Genomic DNA, 27,007 nt, shown 5'->3' on the forward strand with positions numbered 1-27,007 from the left:
ATACCTTTTTTTTTTTTTTTTTTTTAATTATGATTACATAATCTCTATTTTCCATTGCATAAGGGGTTTAGAGAGCTAGGGGTGGAGTAGCAGAAGTACACTGATCTTCCTAGTAAATGGCTGTATGGGTGGGGGTGGGACGGGGGAGCGTGTCAGAAGACTTGCCTATTAGAGGACAGACGGGCTGTTCTAGCACAACCAGAAAACTGACCATGCTGGGATGGATGTGCTCTCATGCCTAGCGTTGTCAGTTTATATAGGGAAGCAGGGGGACTGGTTCACCAGGTATTTCACACAAAGAAAGCAAGGAAGAGATAAGGATGCTTTTTAACAAAAGTTCATAGTACAACAGATGCATATCAGGAGAATGAAATGTTGGGGTAACATTTTCTTTAAGGCCATTCTCAGCATTATATTTACATTCTAAAACCTCTTCCACATTCCTGATCATCTCGATTCTGCACCTTTACAGTGACATTGAGGTCTCCCGTTCCTGCGTGCCGAAGCCCATTTCGAAGATTGCAGAGGAGATTGGCCTGTACTCAGAAGAAGTGGAACCCTATGGTCAGATGAAAGCCAAAGTCCTGCTATCTGCTTATAAACGGTTACAAGAACAGAAAGATGGGAAATATGTCGTTGTGACTGGGTATGTGAGCTGTTCCATTGTACATATAGGTACTCAAGCCCCTTTGTGACCAGAGCTGACCCAGTTAGTGTTATTTTTAACAAGTGGGCCAAGGATTGCCTGGAACAATGTCCTGGTCTGTCTGATACCCAACAGCAAGAAGCAGAGTGAGACAGGTTTTGAAAAAAAAAAAAAAGCCATGTGTAGACAATACTGCATTGCTAGTAGATCATTATTTTTTTGACAGTGTTCATCAGCTAGCGACCTCTGTATTTTTGCCCCAACCACAGTAAGTACTGATGTAAGCAGCAGCCTTGTCATAGAAAAGCTGTAGTAAATGTAATTTCCGATCAGTCTCTCTTGCTTGCAAAGAAATGCACTTGTTGCCATTTAGATGGAAACAAAGGGACTGATTCAAACCGCACTGGTTTAGCCGCACTACCACTATAGGAAAAAACCAAACACACACATTTAAAAAACACAACTCTGTGTTCTGCCATGTTCAGAGAGAACTCTGTGGGGCTTTCGCTGGCACGCTGTGCCACATTTTTTGTGAATAGATTGGCCATGGCATAGGGGTGCATAACCGGGTGCAGATAGTGACACCGCACTCTGTTATAACTGAACCCCACATATATAAATATACACTGCTCAAAAAAATTAAAGGAATCAGATCTTAATGGGGAAAAATATCATGCTGGATATCTATACTGATATGGACTGGGTTATGTGTTAGCAATGAAAGGATGCCACATCGTTTAATGGAAATGAAAATTATCAACCTACAGAGGACTGAATTCAAAGACATCCCGAAAATAAAAGTTAAAAAATGATGCAGCAGGACAGCCCGTTTTGCTGAAGTAATTCAAAATAGTACTTAGTAGTTTGTATGGCCCCCCACATGCTTGTATGCATGCCTGAGAACATTGGGGCATGCTCCTAATGAGACGACGGGTGGTGTCCTGGGGTGTTTCCTCCCAGATCAGGACCAGGGCATCACTGAGCTCCTGAACAGACTGAGGTGCAACCTGGCAGCATTGGATAGACTGAAACATAATGACCCAGAGGTGTTCTATTGGATTTAGGTCAAGTGAGCATGGGGGCCATTCAATGGTATCAATTCCTTCATCCTCCAGGAACTGGCTGCATACTTTTACCATATGAGGCCAGGCATTGTTATGAACCAGGAGGAACCCAAAACCCACTGAATCAGCATAGGGTGTCACGTACCTGGTCCTAAAGCTGAAATGCTGAGCAGGCTCTTCTTGCGGCTGAGTGCTCTGTGTCCCTGAAGGTGGTAACATGAAGCACGAAGCCCAAAGTTGCAGGGGTTGCCAGCTGTGCCCCAGATGGTGGTTGATGATGGGGAGATCTCTCTGCAGGTAATCCCTCCCTCCCTTGCTGGCAAACTCTCACAAGACTGAGAGAGCTGTGCATGATGTCATTAGCCTAGGCTTTTTACCAGACAAGAAAGAAGTGGGCTGTATAAGGTATTTACTGGCAGAAAAAAAAATGTTTCACTATCCAAAGTTAAAACAACAAGAGAAGAAGATTTATTAGATGGAAAGATGAAATTATGACTAGAGCCGCTTTAAAGTGTTTCTAAACCCAGGAGCCTGCATTCACTATATCTGGTCTCCCACAGTACACAGAACCTGGAAATACAATTATTTTAGTAAATATAAACTGCTAAATACCTTTTCTCATCAGCAGTATATAGCAGTCTTGTGACTTCTATCAGTGTCTGGCTAAAGCTTGTAGAAGGGTTTTTCATTCTCCTCTGATTGTCCTATGAGGCTGCAGGACCCCTGGCCCTCTGTCTGGATAGTGCTGATCAACCCTGTGCTGATCACATGCACCCTTCCAAGGAAAAAAAAAAAAAAGCTCTCTAGCAATATACACCAAACTTAGCATGTGCAGCTTGCCCCCAAGGCTCTGTTCTATCAGCAGATAGATTGGGGACTGTGGAAGAAGTGGAGGATCAGAAGACAGGATTAAACAGCCTTTTTACACAATGCAGAGGATTAACCACTTAGGTTACACAGTGAGTATAGCAAGCATGCTTTACTGCATATGCAGAGTGATTTTACTGTTGTGGGTTTAGTAACACTTTAAGCAAATCATCAGATTCCGGCAAGCAGAAACATTAGCAATGCTGGAAGCAATTTACAACACACACTAATTTTGGTAGCATATTTATTAACCACTTCAATACAGGGCACTTTCACCCCCTTCCTGCCCAGGCCAATTTTCCCCTTTTAGCGCTGTTGCATTTTGAATGACAATTGCGCGGTCATGCAACATTGTACCTACACCAAATTTATGTCATTTTCTCCCCACAAATAGAGCTTTCTTTTGGTGGTATTTGATCACCTCTGGGTTTTTTCCTTTTTGCTAAACAAATAAAAAAAGACCGAAAAGTTTGAAAAAAAACTGCACTGGTAATCAATGATCTGATTACCAGTGCCGACCCCCCCGTCAGGGGAGCCACCGATCGGCGCTCCTTTACTCGTGCCTGTCAGGCACGAACAAGGAAAGCCAATCAACGGCTCTTCCTGTTTACTATGTGACCAGCAGTGATTGGACACGGCTGGTCACATGGTAAAGAGCTACGTCAGTAGGCTCTTTACCGAGATTGGAGATGCAGGGTGTCAGGCTGACACCTCGCATCACCGATCGCCGCTCTGCGCGCTCCCCGGGGGGGCGCAGAGCGTATTATCCTGCCGCCGTCATATGAAGTCCGGTCAGGATAATACAACCACAATCCCGACGTCAATCTGCTATAGGGCGGGCGGGAAGTGGTTAATGTGGAATGTTTGTTCCCTTCTACAGAACATTATTTTAAATTAAGTTGTTATGGGTAAAGTTCCGCTTTAACTAAAATTTACAGAAATGGGGAAAAGTGTTTGCGATTTTTCTATTGTTTTTTTTTTTTATCTTTGGCTTTGCTGAGAATTTGGTAATATTTCTCATTTTGGGTCCCAGCACAATAACAAATTTCTTGGGTTGGGTCCTCCGATTAAAAAGTTCAAGAACAGCGCTTCATTCTGATAGACTTGCTTATCAAGCTGTAGATCTGTTGTTCCTCTTTGGTTTAGTATTTTTCCTTATTTATGATTTGTCAGCAGTGCTTTTGGTCATAAGTTATAGATAAGCTAGACAAGAGAAAAAAAACACTAATGTACTTTGAGCTTCTTGAAAAATACACAAGATTTTACCTCTGAACATGAAAATATTTGTGCTGCCTTTGCCTTCTTTATGTTGGGACTGTACGCCTACATGGTAGGGCTAAGCTGCACTGTCAGATGCCTGTGGTGTCACTGATTTGACTTTTGTGCCCCTTAGATCTTTCCTGGTTCATAACCTTGTCTTACTCCATGATCACCAGCGTGTGCTGCCTCAAGACAGCCCATAGAATGAGAATGGGCGACCAAAAAAACCCCTGCAGCATTTTTTAATGCAGTGTAACAAAATGCACCGTATGCATGTCGTGGTGCGCTCCAGCGCAGGTGCGTTGCATGCTACTGTAGTTGAGAATTGGCATGCTTCTAAATGCAGAACGCTGCTAATTATGACTCAAAGGCTGTGCGTTATTGCAACACCTAGGATTGAAGCCAGCCTTAAAGTGGTCCTAAAGCTTTGTTTTTTTTTTGTTTTGTTTTTTTTTTCCATAAAAATACCAAACTTGTTCTTCTGGGGTCCCTCTCCAGGCCCCATTTTTTCACTAGGAGCCCCCAGGGACAGCTGGGGGGCACCCTTCAAGCCATTATCAATTAATTCTACTCCATGTTTTGGGCAGGATCAATACTACTACTATAGATAATAATCCATCTGATTCATTGGGTATCTTTTAAGCCTCCAAATGCTCTGTTGCCTGTCTGCCCCATCATTTATTTTATTTGACTGTTGCTGGCTAAATTTATGTGCCTATCATCATCTTATTTTTGTAAATGGCTTTCCATCCAAAGGTCGGGTGGAGGCTGAAGCTCTACTGAACATAAGTTTACTTGTCTAATAGATGTATTTTGTCTGTACAGTATAACACCAACTCCCCTGGGAGAAGGGAAAAGCACTACCACCATCGGACTGGTCCAGGCACTGGGAGCTCATCTGAAGCTCAATGCCTTCGCTTGTGTACGACAACCTTCTCAAGGACCAACGTTTGGAATCAAAGGCAAGTAGAAAGGACAACTTCACTTTTAAGCCAGCCATACATGGATTGAAATTTGCCCGGTCCCTGCTGAACCTGTTGAATTTCGATCCATGTATGGGCAGGGTGGTTGTACAGAAGTTGATTTACCGACAGCCGCTGGTCACTATTCTGATGGTGGGGAAGTCTCCCCGCTCTCAGAATACAATAGCTCAGCGGGAGGATTCCCCCATCCACCTCAAAGGTGTGGATACGGGAACGAAATAATTTTTTTTTTCGTTCAATCCGCTGGATGAACGGAAAAAACTGATTCATGTATGGGCTGCCTTTGTTTGATTTAAGGCAGTTTTCATAACAACCACCTTGATACATGACCAACGATTTTTTGGTTCTTGATTGTTCATAGGTGGAGCTGCTGGAGGAGGATACTCTCAGGTTATCCCTATGGAAGAGGTAAATATCTGTTGTCCACTGTTTCAGTTTAGTTTAGTAATGTACTAAAAGCCAGCTGCTGTTAGCTTAATGCCGACAATCTGACCTTTGTGATAAAAATGTCATGATGTTTAGAAAATTGGCCACAGTTCAGAATATAAATAACTTTCCTAAAAAAAATTTCAACTTTCCTACTGTTTGTGCTGATGAAGTGACCAATTTTGCATAGATGTACCTGCAACTCAATAATCTCATACTAACTGCAGTCCTCCACATTGGAAATCATTTTGCCTCCAGTTGGAAAATCATTAAATCCAAACTGACAGTTTTTGCAGTCTTGAACACAAGACTAACCAATTATGAAAGTTTGCTGAAAAAAATGTATTTAGCAAAAAAAGCTTCCTCTTGTCAATGCTCAGCTGAATTCTTATGTGCAGTAACTTACAGCAACCAATCAGATTGTACAGTTCTTTGAAAAAGTCCCCTAAAATTTTCCACATTTTGTCATGTTACCAAAAATGTAAATGTATTTTTTTGGGATTTTAGGTGATAGACCAACACAAAGTGGCACATAATTGTGTAGTGGAAGGAAAATGATAAATGGTTTTCAAAATGTTTTACATGTAAATATCTGAAAAGTGTGGCGTGCATTTGTATTCAGCCCCCTTGAGCCAATACTTTGTGGAACCACCTTTCGCTGCAATTACAGCTGCAAGTTCTTTTGGGTATGTCTCTACCAGCTTTGCAAATTTAGAGTGACATTTTTGCCCATTCTTCCTTGCAAAACAGCTCAAGCTCTGTCAGATTGGTTGGAGAGCGTCTGTGAACAGCAAGTTTCAAGTCTTGCTACACATTCTCAATTGGATTTAGATCTGGACTGGGCCATTCTAACACATGAATATTTTTTGATCTAAACCATTCCATTTTAGCTCTGGCTGTATGTTTAGGGTCGTTGTCCTGCTGGAAGGTGAACCTCTGCCCCAGTCTCCAGTCTTTTGCAGACTCTTAACAGGTTTTCTTCTAAAAAATTGCCCTTTATTTGGCTCCATCCATCTTCCCATGAACTCAGACCAGCTTCCCTGTCCCTGCTGAAGAAAAGCATCCTCACAACATGATGCTGCCACCACCATGTTTCACAGTGGGAATGGTGTGCTCAGGGTGATTTGCAGTGTTAGTTTTCCCCCACACAGTGTTTTGCTTTTAGGCTAAAAAGGTAAATTTTGGTCTCATCTGACCAGAGCATCTTCTTCCACGTTTGCTGTGTTTGCCACATGGCTTCTCGCAAACTGTAAACGGGACTTATGGCTTTCAACACTGTCTTTCTTCTTGCCACTCTTCCATAAAGGCCAGATTTGAGTGCACAACTAATAGCTGACCTGTGGACAGATTCTCCCACCTTAGTTGTGGATGGAGTTACCGTGGGCCTCTTGGCTGATTCTCTGATTAATGCTCTCCTTGCCCAGCGTGCCTGTTTAGGTGGACAGCCATGTCTTGGTAGGTTTGCAGCTGTGCCATATTCCTTTCCAGTTTCGGATGATGGATTGAACAGAGCTCCGTGAGATGTTTAAAGCTTGGGATATCTTTTGCTTTAACCACTTGCCGACTGCCTAACGCCGATCTACCTCGGCAGTCAGCCCCTCACAGGCAAAGTGACGTAGGGCTACTTCACTAGCTTGTGAGGGTCTAGGGAGCGAGCGCGCGCCCCCGGAGGTCACGGACCCCCCTCCCCGCGCGTGTGACCGGCGGACCCGATGTCCGCCGGTCACTCTGCGATCGGCGGGGGAGAGGGAGAAAGTCAGGCGGCTTGTGTAAACAAGCTGCCTGTCATTCTCCCCTGTGTATGAAGGATGATCATACGGTTCTACTATGTAGAACCGTTGATCACTCTTCATACATCTGAAGCCACAGCCAATCACAGTAGAAAGCACGCCCCTAGGGACACACATAGCCCCTCCCTTTCAAAAAAAGTTAACCCCTTCACTGCCAGTGTATTTTTACAGTAACAGTGCATATGTATAGCACTGATTACTGTAGAAATGTCACTGGTAACCCCAAAAGTGTCAAAAATGTCAGTCAAGGGTCCGATCTGTCCGCCGCAATGTCGCAGTACCGCAAAAACAAAAAATCGCAGATCGCCGCCATTACGCGTTAAAAAAAAAACCAACAAAAATGACAAAAATCTTTCCCTTTGTTAGTAAACGCGATAACTTTTGCGCAAACCAATCAAAATACGCTTTTTGCGATTTTTTTTTTACCAAACATAGGTAGCATAAAACAAATTGGCCGAAAATGTTAAAAAATTTTGATTTTTACATTTTTTTTGGGGGGAATTTCAAATAAAAAAATGTGAAAAATATTGCTATTTTTGCAAAATTTACGCTCTTTTTTTGTTTATAGCGCGTGATCAAAAAATCGCACAGGTGATCAAATACCACCAAAAGAAAGCTCTGTTTGTGGGAAAAAAAGGACGCCAAATTCGTTTCTCAGTTAAAGTCACGCAGCGCCGAATCGCAAAATATCCCCTGGTCAGGAAGGGGGTAAAATCTTCCGGGGCTTAAGTGGTTAAACTTGTCCACAACTTTATCTCTTACCTGTCTGGTGTGTTCCTTGGCCTTTGTGATGCCACTAAGGTTCTTTAACAAACCCCTGAGGGCTTCACAACTTTAGTTATTCTGAGATCAAATTACACACAGGTGGACCTAATTAGGTGCCTTCTGAAGGCAATTGGTTCCACTAGATTTTAGTTAGGGGTATCAAAGTAAAGGGGGTTGATTACCAATGCACACACTTTTCAGATATTTATTTGTAAAAAATGTTGAAAACCATTTATCATTTTTCTTCCACTCCACAATTATGTGCCACTTTGTGTTGGTCTATCTCATAAAATCCCAATAAAATACATTGACGTTTTTGGTTGTAACATGACAAATTGTGGAAAATTTTATAGGGGTATGAATACTTTTTCAAGGCACTATAGAACAGGTTAGGAGTGATTTTTATTGGTCACTGTGCGTTACTGCAAATAGGAATTTACATTTAAATCTGTTTCACAGGGGCTTCAGCCCCTAATTCCAAAATGACCTGATTCCCAAATTCACACATTTAATGTAGAAGGGGGAATTACTCCCACTGAGCCTCTGTATTCTGGCAGTGGAGAGACTTCCCCACTGTGAGAATACATTGATCAGTGCTGCTGGCTATATCTGGGGCACTGATCATGTGTAAATTTTAGAACAGACTTCAGTAAAACGAGCATGCCCATACATCGATCTGAATTTGACTGGTCCCTGCTGTCGTGGCCGAATTTTGATCCATGCATGGCCGGCTTAAATAACACTTCCCTGCTATGTTATGGAAATAGGGAGAAGGAGAAGTGTCCTGGAGTCCTAACACACTTCCTGTCCTAGAATGACAACACTCTTACCTACAGTATTGTGAGTGAGTGTTGTCACCCAGGAAGTGTGTTATTGGCACAATCACCAAGTGTGACAATAAAGGAAAAAAGTCTGAAAAAAAATAAAACATGCATTATAATACATTTTTCTTGTGTTTAGCTATACCTAAAGAATAAGAACTATTTATTGCACAAGGCTTCTAGTTGTAAATTATATTTCTCTTTCGTTCAGGAGCTGTGTCTGTCAATGATCTTAACCATTCGGTTATACTGCCCCCTACAGGAGTAGGACACTTGGCAGAAAAAAAGTCTGGCTACGCCTATGGGCAGTCCCAGGGGGTATACTCCCTCTCTCTGCTATAGGTACTCCGTTTTTTTCTGCCTAGTCAGGAGTAAGAACCTAGTTCCTTGCTCTGCGCTAGGTCGGCCGCGACCTAGCCCCGCCGGATGGGGGGTGGCTTGCACGTTAAATGACTCGGCCTCCTTGGCGACAGCCCCCCCCCCCCCCCCCCCCATTTCAATAGCGAGGGATTCTGTCTGGAGCGGTGCTTCCTGGTATGGTGAGAAGCTGTCCCCCCCCTCTCCCCCTGGAGGGTTTTGGGTTGGATATGGGTCCCTCCTTGGGGCGGTCAGACCCCCAGATTCCCTTCCTTCCCATCAGGCACCCCCCTTCATCTGTCTCCCCATCCTACTCCCCCCCCCCCACTTATGCTGGGTCTGTGTGAGTGGTCTGGTCCACCTCCTGAGTTGGGGACAGGGTGCTAGGCTGGCGATTGAGGGGGATGCAAAGCTGGCGACCAGACAATCGGCTATGCAGATTCTCCCGGTGGTTGCGTTGCCTGGTTTCTGCAGGGTGGTGAGTCTGGTGGGGTTCTCTCCCTCTCTGCTGAAAATCGCTTGGCGCTCTGTGGCTGGCAACCGGGTGGTGCTGCCAGAGCGGTGGGGGTTGTGCCTTTGCAGTGTTTCTGGGATCCCCCAGTGACTCATGGAGCACATCTTCCCACCTGATCCCCTCTCTGGGACTGTAGGGCCCTCTGGGTCCCATCCATCCATTGATGCACTGACGGCGGTCCTGAAGTCTCTTATGTCCCAGGTGGAGTTGGGTTTTGGGCGACAGGCTGGCATAAAGCTCCCCCTGCCTCATCTGTCTCCTCAGAATCTGATTCAGCAGCCGTGGATGTGGGTCACCGTGTTGGAGTCTGCAACCATGTGTCCTGGATCCTCAGATAGTGAGGATGATTCCTCTGCTTCTGCAACCGCGCACGAAAAGGTGTTGGTGGATGCACCGAGTGTTATCTGTGCTTGAGACTTAAAGTTGGAGGACACAGCTGCAGCTGCGACAGGGGTGCAGGTTTCTTTTGGCACTCACAACCCATCCAGAGGGTCAAAGGAGTTTCCTTTCCCCTCCTATTTTGACAGAATTGTCACTGAAGAGAGGGGACGACCGAAGGGTCCCCCTGGGGTCCACAGCGAGTTGCTAGGCAATACCCCTATGAGGAGTCCCTTCTTAAGAAGTGGACTGTTCCACCTGTGGTGGATCCTCCAGTTTCCAGATTAAACAAGGCAAACGTGATTTTGGTTGAAGAGTCCCCAGCCTTTAAGGACCCGGCTGCCAGGAAGGCGGAGGCTGTGGCCCGCAATATATACACCCTGGCTGGTTCGGCACTGAGGCCGATTTTCACCATCACCCTGGTGTCGCAGACTCTGACCAAGTGGGTTAATCTTTTACGCAGTGACCTGGAGGGGGAGTAGCAACCCCCCCCCATCCACCCCATCTGTGATGCCTCTTTGGATGTGGCTCCCCTAGTGGCTCTGCTCGGTTTTGGGCAGTGGTCCTTCGGTGTGTCTTTTGGCTCAAATGCTGGTCTGCGGACCAGACTTCTAAAAAGGCCTTGACTGATCTTTCCTTTCAAGGAGATCACCTGTTTGGTGCTACCTTGGATGACATCATTAAAGGTCTCACGGGGGTAGAGTACCTTTCTTCCACATGCTACGAAGGGTAAGGACCCTTGTCGTAGACGTGGACCCTCCTTGTCTCAAAAGAAGTTGTTTTGTCCCTCAGGGTCGACTGACAAGGGATCTGAGCCCTGTGGGTCCTCCTCTTGAGGATCCAAGCAAACTTGGTCTGGCAAGTCAAGTGTGGGCTTCTCCAGACCGGCGGACAAGGCCCCCCTCAGCATGAAGGTGCGCCCTCACCCGTATGTGGGGTGGGGGGACGTCTTCGCTGGTTCCCGGACCCAGGGACTCCCCTGGTACGAGAACAAGTGGATCCACGAGGTCATTCGGTCTGGCTACAAGATCGAGCTCTTTTTGGGGTGGTGCAGGACCTTTTACTTTAGGGTTGATGGTCCCGTTTCCGACTTCGGAACGTTTTAAGGGGTTTTACTCAATTCTGTTTACAGTCCCCAGTAAGGAAGTCAAGGTGCGTCCAATTATGGACCTCAAGGCGCTAAACTGCTTTGTGCGGGTGCAGAAGTTCAGAATGGAGTTTATTCGCATGGGGGCTGGCTTCCCTGCATCAAGGGGATTTTCTTGCCTCCATCGACATCAAGGATGCTTATCCTCACATTCCAATATGTGTCGGTCTCCAGCTTTTCCTCTGCTTTGCCATGGGAGAGGAGCATTATCAGTTTGTGGCATTACCATGTGTTCTTGCCTCTGTTCCTTGGGTCTTCACGAAAGGTTGGCCCGGTACTGGGCTACTTGGACGTCCTCCTTTTGCGAGCGGAGTCTCCTACTCCTCTGGTGGAAAACCTAGAAATCCCCACATGAGCTGTGGACCCTGACTCTGGACTCAGCCTTAGCCAGAGTGCTCCTTCCTCTGGACAAATTCCACAATCTACAGGCTGCAACTCGTCTTCTGCTGTCCAGCAGATGGTTATCCCTCCGGACTTGCAGGCAGTTGCAGGGCCTGCTAGTGTGTACCTTCAAGGCGGTTCCGTTTGCACAGTTCCATACGAGGTCTGGCCAAATGGGAAAAGAATCTGCAGTCTCTGGACAATGAGACCTGGCTGAGCCAGGGAACGAAAGAGTCTTTGATATGGTGGCTTGTTCTTTGGCTTGGCAAATCCTTCCTCTCCTTGTATTGGACAGTGGTCACCACGGATGCCAGCCTGTCCGGTTAGGGAGGCGTCCTTGGCAAATATTCTACTCCGTGGATCTGGACACTGGAAGAGTCCAGACTACTGATCAATGTCTTGGAACTCTGAGCGATCAGACTGTGCCTGGAACATTGGATGGATCGCCTTCAGGGATGTCCAGTGTGTATTCAATCGGACAATGCCACGACCGTGGCTTATGTCAGTCACCAGGCGAGCACAAGAAGTGTCCTGGCAGCTCTGGAGGTAGCCGGCATTCTAAGGTGGGAAGAACAGTTTGTTCCAGCCCTCTCCGCCGTACACATTCCAGGGGTGGAAAACTGGTAGGCGGATTACCTCAGTTGGCAGACGTTGGACCAAGGGGAGTGGTCCCTTCATCCGGAGGTGTTTTATTAGATGTGTCTCCAGTGAGGCATCCCAGAGGTGGATCTGTTGGCTTCCTGGCTCAACAGAAAGGTGCAGAGGTTTGTGGCTCGGTCACAGGATCCTCTGGCAGACGCAACAGATGCGCTGGTGGCACTGTGGGGTCAGTATCATCTGATTTACGCCTTCCCTCCTCTCAAGCTCCTGCCAAGACTTCTATGCAGGATCAAGGCAGAAGGGATTTTCGGTCATCTTAGTGGCCCCGGACTGGCCTCATCTGGCTTGATATGCGGATCTGGTGCTGCTGGTCGCCGACATTCTTTGGAAGCTTCCTCTCAGGGAAGATCTGCGGTCCCAAGGACCAATCTTCCATCCTGCTTTACAGTCGCTGGCTTTGACGGCTTGGTTGTTAAACGCCAGGTGCTGATGGATAGAAATGTATCTTAGTCTGTGTTTCCAACGCTGTTTAAAAGCTAGGAAACCTTCTAGGAAGATCTACCATTTTACGTGGAAGACGTACATTGCGTGGTGTGAATATCTTGGGGTTCCTCCTCGCTCTTGTTCAGTGGCTCAGATCTTGACCTTCCTTCATTGGGGGGTTGAGCAGAAACTTGCCTTGAGTACTATCAAGGGTCAGGTGTCGTCCTTTAGCGGTCTTCTTTCAATGGCCCTTTGGCACATACTCCCTGGTGCATACTTTTCTTCAGGGAGTTAGGCACATGGCCCCTCCAGTGTTGTTTCCGACAATTTGGTGCTCTTCGTCCTCCAGAAGCCTCCTTTTGAGAATGTTCAGGAGATTTCCCTGCTTACACTGTCCCAGAAGGTGGCCTTCTTAGTGGCTATCACCTCTGCACTCAAGGTGTCGGAATTGGCGGGATTATCCTGTCGTTCACCTTACTTTGTGGTTCACAGACATAAGGTAGTTTTTTCTTTTTCCTTTTCACTAACCTTAGCGCGGGACCCTTTTCTTATCTATATTCTACATATCCGTTGGTTCTTCGTCCCTGTCCGTCGTTCCTTCCAAAGGTTGTCTCTTGATTTTCATTTGAATGAAGACTTTGTGTTGCCTTCCCTATTTTCCTTTGCCAAAAAATCAGAAGGAAATTGCTTTGCATGCTTTGGATGTGGTCCGGGCATTTAGGGTGTACCTGGCAGCTACGGAATCTTTTAGGAAGTCAGACTCACTATTTGTGCTAACGGATGGGCCAAAGAAAGGGTTCTCCTTCCTCTGCAACCGTTTCCAGATGGATCAGACAGACGATGACTCAGGCCTATTCCATCAGTGGTCAGGTTCCTCCTTTACCCTGTCAAGGCACACTCTTCTCGGGCACTCAGTACCTCCTGGGCCTTCCATCATCAGGCGTTAGTGACGCAAGTTTGCAAGGTAGCCTCCTGGTCGTCGGTGCACACTTTCACAAAGTTCTATAAAGTGGATGTGTTGGCATCTGCAGATGCTTCCTTTGGCCACAAGGTTTTGCAGGCTGCTGTTTAGAGGACCTGGTCCTCTTTGAGGGTGTATTGTTTTTTCAGGTGAGCTCCAGTTGTTTTGGTTGAGCGTCTGTTTACCTAGTTGGCTATAGTTAGCCTTGAGAATTTATTTTTCGCTGTTTCCACCCCTTGCTTTGGGACGTCCCAATGATTAAGATCAGGAGCTGTGTCCATCAATGAACGAAAGAGAATATGGGGTTTTTGACTTACCGTAAAATCCATTTCTCTGATGTTCATTGACGGACACAGCACCCACCCCTCTGTGGAGTTGTAATTCTTCCGGACACTGCTTATAACAAAATTGAGTACCTATAGCAGACAGAGGAAGTATACCCCCTGGGACTGCCCATAGGCATAGCCAGACTTTTTTTCTGCCAAGTGTCCTTCTCCTGTAGGGGGCAGTATAACCCAATGGTTAAGAAGATCAGGAGCTGTGTTCGTCAATGAACATCAGAGAAATGGATTTTACGACAAGTCAGAAATCCCATATTTATTTTGGTCTAAACTTTGTCTCACCTCACACTCATTAAATGTACCTTGTTTATTTCCAGTTTAACCTTCATCTTACCGGGGACATTCACGCCATCACCGCAGCTAACAATCTAGTGGCTGCTGCTATTGACGCACGCATCTTTCATGAGCTGACACAGTCCGACAAGGTGAGAAGTCATTTCAAGTTTGTTTCCGAAGCAATTAAAAATCCCCACGCATCTTATTCCCAAGATTTCTCCTTGACAACCTGCTGTACTGTAACATTCTTCATAACAACCAATAAAGTGATGCAGGAGCAATCAGTAGCAGCAAGATTGAGAGCGTTGAGCCATGTACATCAATCATCAAATTATCTATGGCCCAGGAGCTTTAAACAGTGACTAAATGAATTATCTGTGACTGTGCTGTACAGATGGGGCTATATAAGGTGACTTTGTAGATCATTTTTAAGTCGTTTTACAAAAAAAAAGTCCTGCGATGCTGCATACTTTAGCCACTCCCATAATGTATAGGGTGGTTAAAGAGCAGAAGTAGAGTGCCACTTAAAAAATGGTCTGAGCCTCAGCTGTTGGCACTGGTCAGTTATTTCCGGGGGAAGTGCAAGGCTCTTAATAGGGTCCTATTGAGAGCTTTGTACTGTTAGCTAAAGCACATGAACACAGTGCGACTGCTGCCTGCAGGGTTTAAGGACCCCACATGGCAGGGTAGCTGCTGTGAATGAGGTGAGGGCAGCACAGTGCAGGGAAACTTCAAGTGGCCTCTTAAGTAGCTGCTGACATCCACCCACGTTGATGAAGAGGTTGGTTTCATAGTGATGGTCTCGTAGAATTCACCATAAGCATGTGACTGGATAATCTGTTATGGCTGCCCAGAGAAGCAGAGTAGATGCACCCATCAATTATAATAATTTACTGATAATTTGGAACACAACATTTAGGGCACATGCATGCGCTTGCAAGGGGGCAATACAGCATGAAAGAGCATACAGAACCTTTGTAAGATTGCCCCCGGGAGCTATATTTGCTGTATATAGCCGTCCACAGAAAACTATTTTTGGAATCTGCTGTAAACAGGTATACCTCAGTACTGGTGTAACCACATCCTTGCACAGCAGCTATGGATCCCATAGAAGTTTTCAAACAGATTCTGAATGCTCTTCAGAATGACCCCTTTGCAGCCGTGTGCATGTGTCTTTAGGTTTATACCATGGCATTAAAACGGTTCTTCACTCTGGAAAAAACAAATTCTGTAGCTGACAACTTTTAAAAGAGAAGTCCACACTAACACTAAAATCTCTACATCTACAGGCATACACTAACCTATCTAGGTTAAGGCCTTATAGGCTGAAACGCGTCAACTGATCTTATCAGCAGTTGTGTTCTGTGGTTCTTGAATAAAGATGAAGATTTTTAAGAGCAACTGCCGGCGTGTGGATCATCTTTCTACACTAACCTATATAGCCCTGTAAAAAAGAAATCTGTATCTGTATATATAGGGCTTCCGTTGTCGGCTTGCTTCCTCTGTACCTGCCTACACAGAGAAGCCGATGCTGACAACTCAGTGCAGGACCGGACCAGAGAGGCTTCAGAAAAGGTATGTATAGCGATTTCTTCTTTACAGGGCTAGATAGGTTAGTCTTAGATTGTGGATGCCTGTAGTTGTAGCGATTTTAGTGTTAGGGTGGACTTCCCCTTTAATAACAGGACACTTGCCTGTCCAGAGACCCAGCACTGTCCTAACCCTGGCTAGTTCTTTACTAGCCTTTGGGTTCCCGGCGCTAACTGTGGCCAGCTGGCTATGCTGATTGCGGCTTCACAGCCAGCTGCCCGCTGTGCATGCGCAAGCCACGCTGTGGTTTTTTAATTGTCCCGCAATCTTCTGGAACTTGTGATGTGTCGCAGAAGACTGCAGGAGGAAGGGGGGGGGAGAACTTCTACTCGGATCACCTAGGCGATCCGAGCAGAAGTGTGAGCGGGTACTTGTCAACTAGGTGCCCGCTTCCCCCCGACGGTTACCAAAAAAATGACCTGCCAAATGTGGCAGAGGAGGAGGACTTAAAGCGGAACTCTCCCTTTTGGGTGAAGCTTCACTTTAACTGTAAAGACTTCATTTCACTGCCTGCATTTTTAACACAATACTGTTTTCTTTTAGGCCCTTTACAATCGCCTAGTCCCTTCCAACAATGGAGTACGCAGATTTTCAGACATACAGATCCGGAGGCTTAAGGTAAGGCTCTCCTGCATGAAACCAAACCAGACAAAGGATGTGGCTGCGTTACTGCAGGAATCAGTTCCTGCTTGAGCCTAGTACAGGGGTGTGTTTTATTCCCTAGCAATCTTTATTAAGTACCAGGGTTAAAATGTTACTTTAATTATAAACTGACTTGCACTGATTTTCTTGTACGCTTTTTCAGAAAAGGTCCCTTCTTTTGCTTCATTGATGCTATATTATACTTTGTTTTGTAATTTCTTGAGATTGTAAAGCGTTATGGAATAGAAAGAAATCATTTCTGCAGTTTTGTTGCATCTTTTTTCTGGGAATGTAGGGGAAATGTTCTGCATAGGAAAGGCACTACAACACACCTGTATTTTTATCCAGAAGAGCCTTTGGCCTCTGCTCCCCTTTACCCAGACCAGGACTCATGGTTTGTAGATGCTACTTAAGTTCTTTAAGGCCCCTTTCACACTTGTGCAACTTGTCATGCGATTTGGGACTGCAAAATCGCATGACAAGTCGTTCTCCATTATTTCCAATGAGTACCATTTATATCTGTGCGACTTGAAGTCGCACCGACTTCAAAGTAGTCCCTGCACTAGTTTGGCACGATTTTGAAGCGTTTTAAGGCCAAAGACATTCAAGCCCAGTCAAACTCGCCTCAAAGTCGCAGCAAAATCGCTGTAAAATTGCGCGACTTTGAAGTCGCACAAGTGTGAAAGGGGCCTAAAGTGAACTTTTGACATACCTGGTAGAGCTGCATGATTCCGGATAAAATAAGAATTGCAGTGTTTTTGCTTAAAATAAAGATCACGATTCTTCTACGATTCTCAGCGTAAAATCATCTTTCACTAAATATTTTAAAAAATGGCCTAACTTTACTGTGTGTATATATATATATATATATCTCAACAGGCTCTTTATTGCAAATAAGAAGGACAAGGTTCATTACAAACACAGTTTCTTAGCATTTCAGAACAATACAAAAAAATTGTAAGGGAAAAACAAAACACTTTCCACCCCAGCATTATACCGAGCACTGACATAAAGAAAAGACAATATATCATCAAGGAGTACAATAATGTCACCTTCCAGCTCACAGAATTTAAACTGGGTATAATCTTTTTATCAGACCAAAATAACCAGCCAATAGGTGCATTCAAGACCATATAGGGATGATGTTGGGCGACCAGGAAAGTGCAGAATCCGCGTCTGTACAAGTTTGCATGGACCAAGGCCCGGGGTATCCAACCAGGGCCCCCATATTCTTTCACATTTTCCAGGACATCCCCTATGTTGATAAGCATACTTTTCAAATATTCGGCTATTTCCCATTTGTGTAACCCATATCTGGTGTGAAGGGGGATTAGATGACTTCCAGAGCAGAAGAATTATCTTCGGAGCCTGGAGGAAGGCATGGTTAAATTCCACCTGCGTAGGTTCCTCTGGGTTAATTCCACTTAAGATGCCCAGCAGACCACATTTAGGCTCAGAGGGTACCGGAGTTTGAATCACCCTATTTAGAGTACCCAGAACTGCCGTCCAATAATGGCGTTGTTTGGGACTCCCCCAGAGGAGATGAATAAGGTCTCCCTTATCTCGTTTGCACCTATAACATAGAGGGTCTGCCAGTACACCGATGCTGTGAAGGCGAGCAGGAGTGTAATGGGATCTTAAGACTATGTAAAGCTGGGGTCATTTTTGTGATAAAATTAGGGAGCTAGTAACCACCAACTTTAATGTTTTGTTTTTTTAATTCATGGAAGTGTTTGCATGGAAATTGCATTTGAAAGACCGCTGTGCTAATACAGTGTGACATAAAATGTTGCAACGACCGCCATTCACATCCCTTTAATCTAAAAGAATGAAATGATACAATGTTTCTCTTTTATCTTTAAAAGCTGAGCAATGTTGTGATAACCTTTGCCAGCTGTTTTTCTTTTATTTTTTATTATTATTATTTGACAGCTGTAAACACGGAACGGTTCTGCACTGTTACATGAATCGTGAAAATGCTGGATTAAGATCGTGAGGGGGGGTTGAATTCGAGATTGTGATTTTTTTTTTTTAACGAATAATCGTGCAGCTCTAATACGTGGACGGATCAGACTGAGCTTGTGGCTCTGGGTTCGTTTCATACCTATAGGTAAGCCTATATAATAAGGCTTACCTATAGGTACTGTAAATATCTCCTAAACTTGCACTGTTTAGTAGATATTTACATTGCATGAAACCGATGGCGTCATTGGCACAAATGCATTCTGAAGGAATGGCCGTTTCTTCAGAGCCCTGTGCCGTGACTGGCGGCTCCCGCACGCATGCGCGGAAGTGACATCACGCGGCTCAGGCCAGTCACAGAGCCGGAGCCCGCAGACCCAGAAGGAAGACGGGCGAAGATGGATGCGGCCTCCAGCGGGGACGACGCGAGCTTCGTTTGCAGGTAAGTGCCACATAATGTGCAAGTATGCGATGCATACTAGCACAATATGCATTTGCTTTGCAGGTAAACAAAAAGATTTATTTTTCCCCAAGACTTTACTTCCTCTTTAAAGCGGTTGTAAACCCTAATAAATAAAAAAAAAAAAAAAAACCTGCAAGACAAAGGCATAATGGGCTAGTATGCATCGCATACTAGCCCATTATGTGTAACTTACCTTAGCACGAAGCCCCGACACGGACCCCTGGACATCGCTGCAGGCGCTGCCATGATCCCTCGCCGTCTCTTCCGGGTTCGGCGGCTCCGGCGCGGTGATTGGCCAGAAGAGACGGCTCCGGTGCGATGATTGGCCGGAGCCGCGATGACGTCACTCCCGCGCATGCACGCGGGAGTGATTTTTCCGGCAAGCTCCCGGCAAATTAATTGAAGGTCCCCCGGACCTTCAGAGCGCTCGCACGAGTGGCTGCATGCACTGTAAATATCTCCTAAACCATGCCGGTTTAGGAGATATTATTTGTACCTACAGGTAAGCCTTATTATAGGCTTACCTGTAGGTAAAAGTGTCAAAAAGCGGGATACTACCGCTTTAACAAGTGGCCAGCCAGCTCTTAGTGTGGGGGACGACTGTACTCCAGACCTCTGATTAGAGGTGCACGCTTAGGCCTCGTATACACGATGACAATATCAGACGGATGATTGTCCTCTTTTTTTTTTTGGCTTGCTACTCTTATATCAAAAACAAAGTGGTTACTAGAGTTACATAAATTCTCATAAGACAGAATACAACTTCTCGCGATGATGCAATGTATTGTAAAGTAATGTGATCTTTCTTTTCCAATCATGCGCAGGCTTAAGCTGTATACACACTATCCAACTTTTGTGGTTAGATTTCCTTCAGATTTACCTTTTCTATGTAGTGCAAGGGCCTGCCAGATTGCATACAAATTGAAAGTGTTTAGGTTTGACCTCATATTATATGGTTTTGGTAATTCTAAAGGAAAAAGTCTTCAGAAAATCTTATAGTGTGTATGGCCCATTAGTCACTCGATTTTTTACAGATGAATACTATACTGATCGTGTTTGGCTCTTGATAGCTGTGTACGAACGATCAGGTTATCAGACGATCGCTTTGAAAGCTGTATTTTCCATCCGATATTCTGATAGTGTGTACTAGGCTTTAGTGACAGCGGCTCCAGCAGACTAGCATTGAAACTGCCTGCTGTCAGTGACTGAATTATTCAGCTTCTTAGCTTATACCCCTGCTATGAGGGCACTCCATTGAAGCGCACAATAGCAGAACATTGTGTTTACATAGGAAGTGACATCATGTGCAGTGTCACAGCACTTCCTCTTAGCCCTGCCTGACCTACAGTGACCAGATCTGAAGCTCCCATGAGTAAAAAAATGTTAATAGGAAAAAAAATTCTGAAAGAAAGTAAATTAATTGTAAATGTAAGATAGGATGTTATTACAATTTAAAAAAAATATTTTTAAAAATCAACGTTCTCCCCATTAATACCAAGGTCAGAATAAATAAACCAGATGTTCTAGGAACGGTATGCGTTTACTGCAGTTGATGGCAAACTTTTGAAAATTGTGCAAATCCAACTTGATCTTATCTAAGGTTAACTTATTATATTATTATTATTATTATTATACAGGATTTATATAGCGCCAACAGTTTGCGCAGCGCTTTACAATATGAGGGAAGACCATACAGTTACAATACAGTTCAATACAGGAGGAATTAGAGGGCCCTGCTCATTAGAGCTTACAAACTTATATGCAATATTGCAATGTGTACCACACATTAAAGTTTTGGATAGAGTGCAGAGGTATTAGAACCCCTGTCAGTTTTTATTGTGGTCTGTTCCCCCTTTAGGGAGACTCCCCCCTCTCTGTTTGTCCTGTTCACTATTATTGAAAGTGAAAGTAAAAGAAAATCCCACATTTTGGGTTGTCCCCAGAAAAGTAAACTCAATGGGAACACTAGTTCTGGTGACCTGTGGATCCCCAAGAAATTGCTTTAATTTGCAGGGATTTCCTCTCACTTCCTGTTTGGCTATGGGACAGGAAGTGAAGGGAAATCTCCGCAATGGGACACAGATGGTGAAAAAAAAAATTCTAACAGGGGTTATAACCCTCCCTTACTATCCAAAATGGGAAAAAAAAAAGTTTTGTCTAGAATTCTATTTTAAGGCAGCCCTTTCACTAAAAATCAGACATTTCCTTTTTTTTTTTTTCTCTCAGCTTTCTTGGTCAGTTTACAGATTTGTGTGTAAATGTAGGTGACTTTACATGTTGATCGTTTCACATGGCATTTTTTTTCTGAAGGTCACATCTGCTTATAATTTTTTCTTATTGTATGTTCCTTTAGGCTGTTATTGGTTTACTTTAATAAATTATTGCCAAGAGTATATTTTCCCTTTGAACATGTTCTTGCTCGGTATTTATGCTGGTTCTATTTCAGTTTGTTTTGTCATTTGCCTTTCTAGGAATGTTTATTCTCGTCCTATACAATATGGTCTTATTTTCTAGCAAAGCTGGCTTTGAATCGCTGCTTTCTTGCTGTGAATGTTAATGAGAACAACTAAAATAGTCTAACGGGCATGAGAAATAATAAGATACATGAAAGACAACCAGACTTGTATAAAGTACTCAAAATTTCTACTTGAGTAAAAGTACAAGTGCTCGATCAAAAAGTGACTTAAGTAGAAGTGGAAGTGCTCGCAGAAAAAGTTACTTAAGTGGAAGTACTAAAGTATTCAACATTTTTTTTACTTAAGTATTGCAAGTATTTTTTTCAAAAAAATTGCTACTTAAGTACTAAAAGTAAAAAGTACCAGTAGTTTTGAAAAAAAAATTCTACTCAAGTACTGAAAGTAGAAGTAGAAGTACTGTATTATGTAGTTATTAAAGAAAGAAGTCAAAAGTTTGAACATCATATTGTTTTTTATTATTTCAAATGATTTATTCAAATGATTAACCTAAAGGACAATCACAATTCCTTAGGCTGTAACTTTTTGTAAACAAAAACAGATAAAGTCCCTCCCTTCCCCTTTTAAAGCCAAGGGTGGTCTCCTTCCTGAGCTTCCTCACTCTCACAGCCAGGCAGATCACTTGAAGTTGAAGGGCCAGGGGTGGAAGGTGGTGTTTTTGGTTCGTCCATCTTTTCAGCTGATCAAAAGGCAGAACAGGAGCATGCGCAATCTTCTTAATCGCGGTTTGATTTGATTTGCTCAATTGATGATGATGTGCCAGGCCAGCTTCATCAAACCTACAACGCTTAAAGTGAAAAATGCATCAAAAACTACTAACAAAGTGGCTGTGCTAAAAATGCTAATAAAGTGCCTGCAATTATATAAATATATTCTTCCTGTATTCAAAATCATCGCCCACAGTATCAAAAATAAAGTGACATGTCTGTGCTAAATGCAGTGCAAATTATTCCCACAATGTAAATTTAATTCATATAAAATATATATGACAATACCACAATAAAATAAGTTGTGATTGTGAATAAGTTAGGTGCAAGTTTAAGTGTGTAAACTAAACTTTATAATGAAAAGTCCATAACTGAATTCCAGTGTGCAATCTAAGAAGTGCTGTCACTTGCTGTCAGATGCTTCCACCTTTCTTCTGTCATCTGCTCAAGTAAAGTGGTGGACTGGATAGCCTCTCTCTCTGCCTCTCACCTTAGTAGCACTGGCACTGCACTGGTTCAAAAAGCTGTCTATATTATTTTCATTATAAGAACTTGTCAGAACATGCTTCCACCACCTGTCCTTCACACTAGTAGTGCTCATTTGCTTTGCTCAAGTCAAGTGCCACTGCCAATGGCCACTGCAGTGCAGGCACAGCCGCACAGGCAGAGGCAGGCCGCAGGAAGCACAGGCAGAGGCAGGCCGCAGGAAGCACAGGCACCACCACAACACAACACTTATGGTCCATGGACCATGGATAGTCGGATAATCATCATAGCCGTCAGTCTCACTCTTCTTGGTTCAAAAAAGCCACCCATGACCCGTGTGTATATAATATATTATTATTTTATATTGATTTGATTCTCAAATGGCACATTTGCCATGGCAAGGATTAGGCCCTCTCCACGGTCCACCTCACTCACCTCATAGAGAAGAAGATGAGATAACGAAGAAAATGCTCCGAGTCCTGCTCCTGCGTCCCGCCGCCCGCGTCACAACTCCTCTCAGTAAGTGCCCTAAGGGGTGGAGTCTGAGTGACACACAACACGTCTAGAGGCGGAGACCTCGAGTGGGAAGAAGGCAGCACGGCTCCTCCAGTGCGGTCTTAACTTGATGATCATGACAGTGATTCCACGGGCCGCGGCGCGAGCGAGGCTGTGGGATTGATTGAATTGAGTTGTGCTGCCTACTGCTACACGCTACCTACTACTACTACTACTACTAAATTGTGAGTCAGTATATTTTATTTCATTTTTATATATAAAAGCGTCACTTTGTCACATGTTGGGGAATCACATCGGCTCAGCTCCAGAAGTGGCGGGTGTCCCCGTCATCCTGCCAGGGCCGCCAAGAAGTTCATCACCTAATCTTAAGTTATTAATATCTTATGAGGAGAGGACCTATGAGATTGAGAATTGAAATAATTAAATATATATGGCTTTTTGAACCAGTGCAGTCAGTGCCAGTGCCACAGTGCCACCCAGACACTATCCACCAGTGCCACCACCATTAAGTGTGTTGGTCGGTCACTCGAGCACTGAAGGAGGTGGAAGCATCTGACAAGTGAAGTGACACTTTAGATTTGCACACTGGAATTCATTTATGGACTTTTCGTTATAGATAGGTTTACACACTTCAACCTGACCTAACTTATTTCATAACTTATTTTATTGTGATTTATTGTCATATTTTATATGAATTGAATTTACTGTTACATTGTGGGAATAATTATTTTCACTGCATTTAGGCTTTAGCACATTCATGTCACTTTATTTTTGATACTGTGTGGAGTGTGGGCAGGGCACTGGGGGCAACGATGATATTAAATCGATTTCACAGGCACTTTATTCGCACAGCCAAGTTGTGTTTGTTAGTAGTTTCTTGATGCAGTTTAAGGCTCGGTTTCCACTAGTGCGACTTGCGGTGCGACTTGACACATGTCAAGTCGCATGACAAGTCAAAACCCATTGTTTTCAATATGGACCGTTTCCACTGCTGCGACTCAAGACGCAGCGTCTTCAAAATTGCTTCTTGCACTACTTTGGGCCGACTTTAGTGCGATATGTCCCTCATAGAAGGTAATGTAAGTCGCAACGAAGTCGCAGTACACGGTTTTGAACGCGACTTCGTCTCGACTTCGTTGCGATTTGCACGGAAGTTTACAGTAAATTTTTTTTATTGTTATGTTCCGCCCCAAATCACATGATCTCTGCACCTCCCAAGAACATCACTTCCCATAGTTAGCAGAGGAGAGGAGAGTGTTATATACAGCAAGCATGCCAAGATCCAGGAAGAATAAAAGAACTTCTCATGATAATGAGGAGATTATACGTCTGGTCAGAGCTCGCCCCTCAATATACGACACCCGAGACCCCTTATATAAGGACCATGTGAGGAAGGAGAGAGCATGGCTGGAGATTGCAAGGATCTATTTTGAAAATTGGGACTGTCTTACAAGTACAGAACGGACTGAAAAATGTAAGTGTTTCATATATGCAATTTATCACATTGCTGCTTGCCCCCATATGTACAGTACAGTACCGTTATTTTCTTTTTTTCAGTGCACTCCTTACAAACCAGATGGAGAAGCATAAAGGACTGCTATAACCGCTATCTCAGAAAATTACGAGAAGCAAGGAGTGGTTCTGGGTCCTCCAGGATTGTCCCCTATGCGCATGCCCAGGAGCTGGAATTTTTAAGGCCGGTGTTGGAGATGCGAGAGTAAGTTGTCAGCATTTTTTTTGATACTGTAGTTGACATATAAAATATATTAATATTCCTAAAATTTGAAATGTATTCATTATATTTCAGAACCCAAGCAAGCTGGCAAGACTCCTCACTTGGTTCTGAACAGCAGGAGGGGTCACAGGAGGCGGCAGCGGAGGAGGAGGAGGAGGAGGGATGCCAAGACCCTGGTGACCCTGACCCTGATGGTGAGGAATCAGAGGGAGTAATATCAAGACCATTGTCCATTATTGATTCTCCTGCTGCGGTGGAGGCTGAACCAGGGCCTAGTACAGAACAAAGGCCTTCACGAAGATCTTCCTCAAGGTCTTCATCAAGGGCGAATCCTAGGGGTGGTAAACCCATGGAGGAGGTTCTGAAGGTGGTGAAGGAAATGAACGCACACATGAAGGAAAGCATGTGTGATGACACTGCTTTCATGACCGTGCTGTTGGGTATGTGCAAGCAGGTCCCCCCTGAGAAAAAGTATGCACTAAGGATGGCTCTCATGTCAACCGCCCAATCTTTTGTGGTTGGGGAGGCAAGCTCTACAGCATGTATGGAAACCCCCCCCCCCCACCACACATATCCCCCCAATTACCAGTACCCACCACCACCACCACCACCACCACCACCAAGTTCACAGTATGGGCACCAAGTTAATCGCCCATACTACGATGAGTATGGCAACATGCCGAATATCTCCAGGCCCCGCATGTTGCACCCAATACCGCCCCCTATTGCCTCCACCCTTGGCACACCAAGACCTTACCAACCTGCTCCCATGCAGGTTACGCCTTTCCCGGAAAGGCAATACCGTCAGGGATCTGCAAGTGATTACCCAAGCCCATCTGGCCCATCAAATATTTCTCATTCTGGGTCCACTGAATCTCCAATTATATACCAGGAATTGTAATTTTTTTTGTTTTTGGTGTTGTTAACATTTTACCTGTTAATTTATTTTTTCATTGTTTTGGTGCTGGTATCTCCAAAACATTGGTGATGTTGTTATAAAAAGTTTATTTTTTTCTAAATTTTGAAAAAAAAAAAAAATAAAAAAAATTACCTTGTTACTCTACTCTGTGGTTTTTGTTTGGATTATTTTTGCTTCTATAGTACTGTCAATAATGTGTGTATGCTATATAATTATATCTACAGTAGAAAACAGCAAAACAGAAGGTTAAGCAATGTATTTTTATTATAGCTAGAACTGGAACAATATGCAGACTTTGGTTATAATTGCACAGAAATATAAGGAAAACATAACAGAATTTTATTCAAAATTGGACTGTGTTGGAACGTGTGATACATTATGAAATAGCGTCCAGCTGCCAGGGGACAGAACCAGCAGCAGACATGAAAAAGGATGTGAATCCCTCACGCACAGTAGCACCATTGCTTGTGCCCCTACTGGCACTCAAACTTGCACCCTCCATGTCATTCATGCCACAATCTTCATGATTGTACCCATCACGAAGTGCAACATAGTTGTGAAGAACACATGCTGCTTTGACTGCACATATTGCATTATCCATTTTTAAATTGATAGATGTGTGCAGGAACCTCCACTTGTTAGCTAAAATTCCAAAGGCGCATTCAACAACTCGTCTTGCCCTGGTTAAGCGGTAGTTGAAAACTCTTTTTTCCACAGTCAGAGACCGATTTGAATAGGGCCTTAAGAGATGATGACTGAGAGCGAAAGCCTCATCTCCAACAAAAACAAATGGCTGTGGTGGTCCGTTTGTCCCTGGTAGTGGACAGTCCGGTGGCAGCTGAAGTCCATCTTCCCTCAACATTCTTCCGAATGTGGATCTCGCAAATATGCTCGAGTCTGAGCTGCTTCCATACGAACCTATGTCTACATAGCTAAAACAGTATTTGGCATCAGCCACTGCTAGTAAGACAAAAGAAAAGTATTTTTTGTAGTTGAAGAATTTACTTCCACTGCCAATGGGCTTCAATATTCTAATGTGTTTTCCGTCAATTGCACCAACACAATTTGGAAAATTGCAGTGGTCCCAGAAATATTCTGCTATCTTGCACCAGTCTTCTGTAGTGGGTTTCTTCAGGACCAAATCCTTAAGAACATTCCAGATGGCTCTGCAGGTATCATGGATAATATAGCTGGCAGTAGTTTTGCCAACCAAGAACTCATAATGTAAACTTGTAAAGGTATGTCCAGTTGCCAGGTACCTAAAAATAAAAAAATAATGTTAGAATGATGCATAAACTGGCTTGGACGAAGGTACCTGAGGAAATGAAGGAAGAAGATAGGCAGGAGAAAGACACTGTTGAAAAAAACATGGCAAACATAATCACAACCACTACTACATATATGTTACATGATAATTACATGATAATGTGTCTCTCCAAATGCCTCAGGAGGT

General features: G+C 44.1%; 1 protein-coding gene across 1 annotated transcript in view; it reads left to right on the top strand.

Annotated features, from left to right (window-relative positions):
• Positions 1-27,007, top strand: part of MTHFD1 (methylenetetrahydrofolate dehydrogenase, cyclohydrolase and formyltetrahydrofolate synthetase 1) — a 177,475-nt gene that overhangs the window by 79,909 nt on the left and 70,559 nt on the right. Inside the window, exons 11-15 of the mRNA XM_082275758.1 lie at positions 473-646; positions 4,663-4,799; positions 5,182-5,228; positions 14,102-14,209; positions 16,194-16,268. Coding sequence (XP_082131884.1) covers positions 473-646; positions 4,663-4,799; positions 5,182-5,228; positions 14,102-14,209; positions 16,194-16,268 — 541 coding nt within the window. The remainder of the gene's footprint in view (positions 1-472; positions 647-4,662; positions 4,800-5,181; positions 5,229-14,101; positions 14,210-16,193; positions 16,269-27,007) is intronic.

Source organism: Pelophylax lessonae (genome assembly GCF_965119305.1).
Source record: "Pelophylax lessonae genome assembly, chromosome: 13".
Classification (NCBI taxonomy): domain Eukaryota; kingdom Metazoa; phylum Chordata; class Amphibia; order Anura; family Ranidae; genus Pelophylax; species Pelophylax lessonae.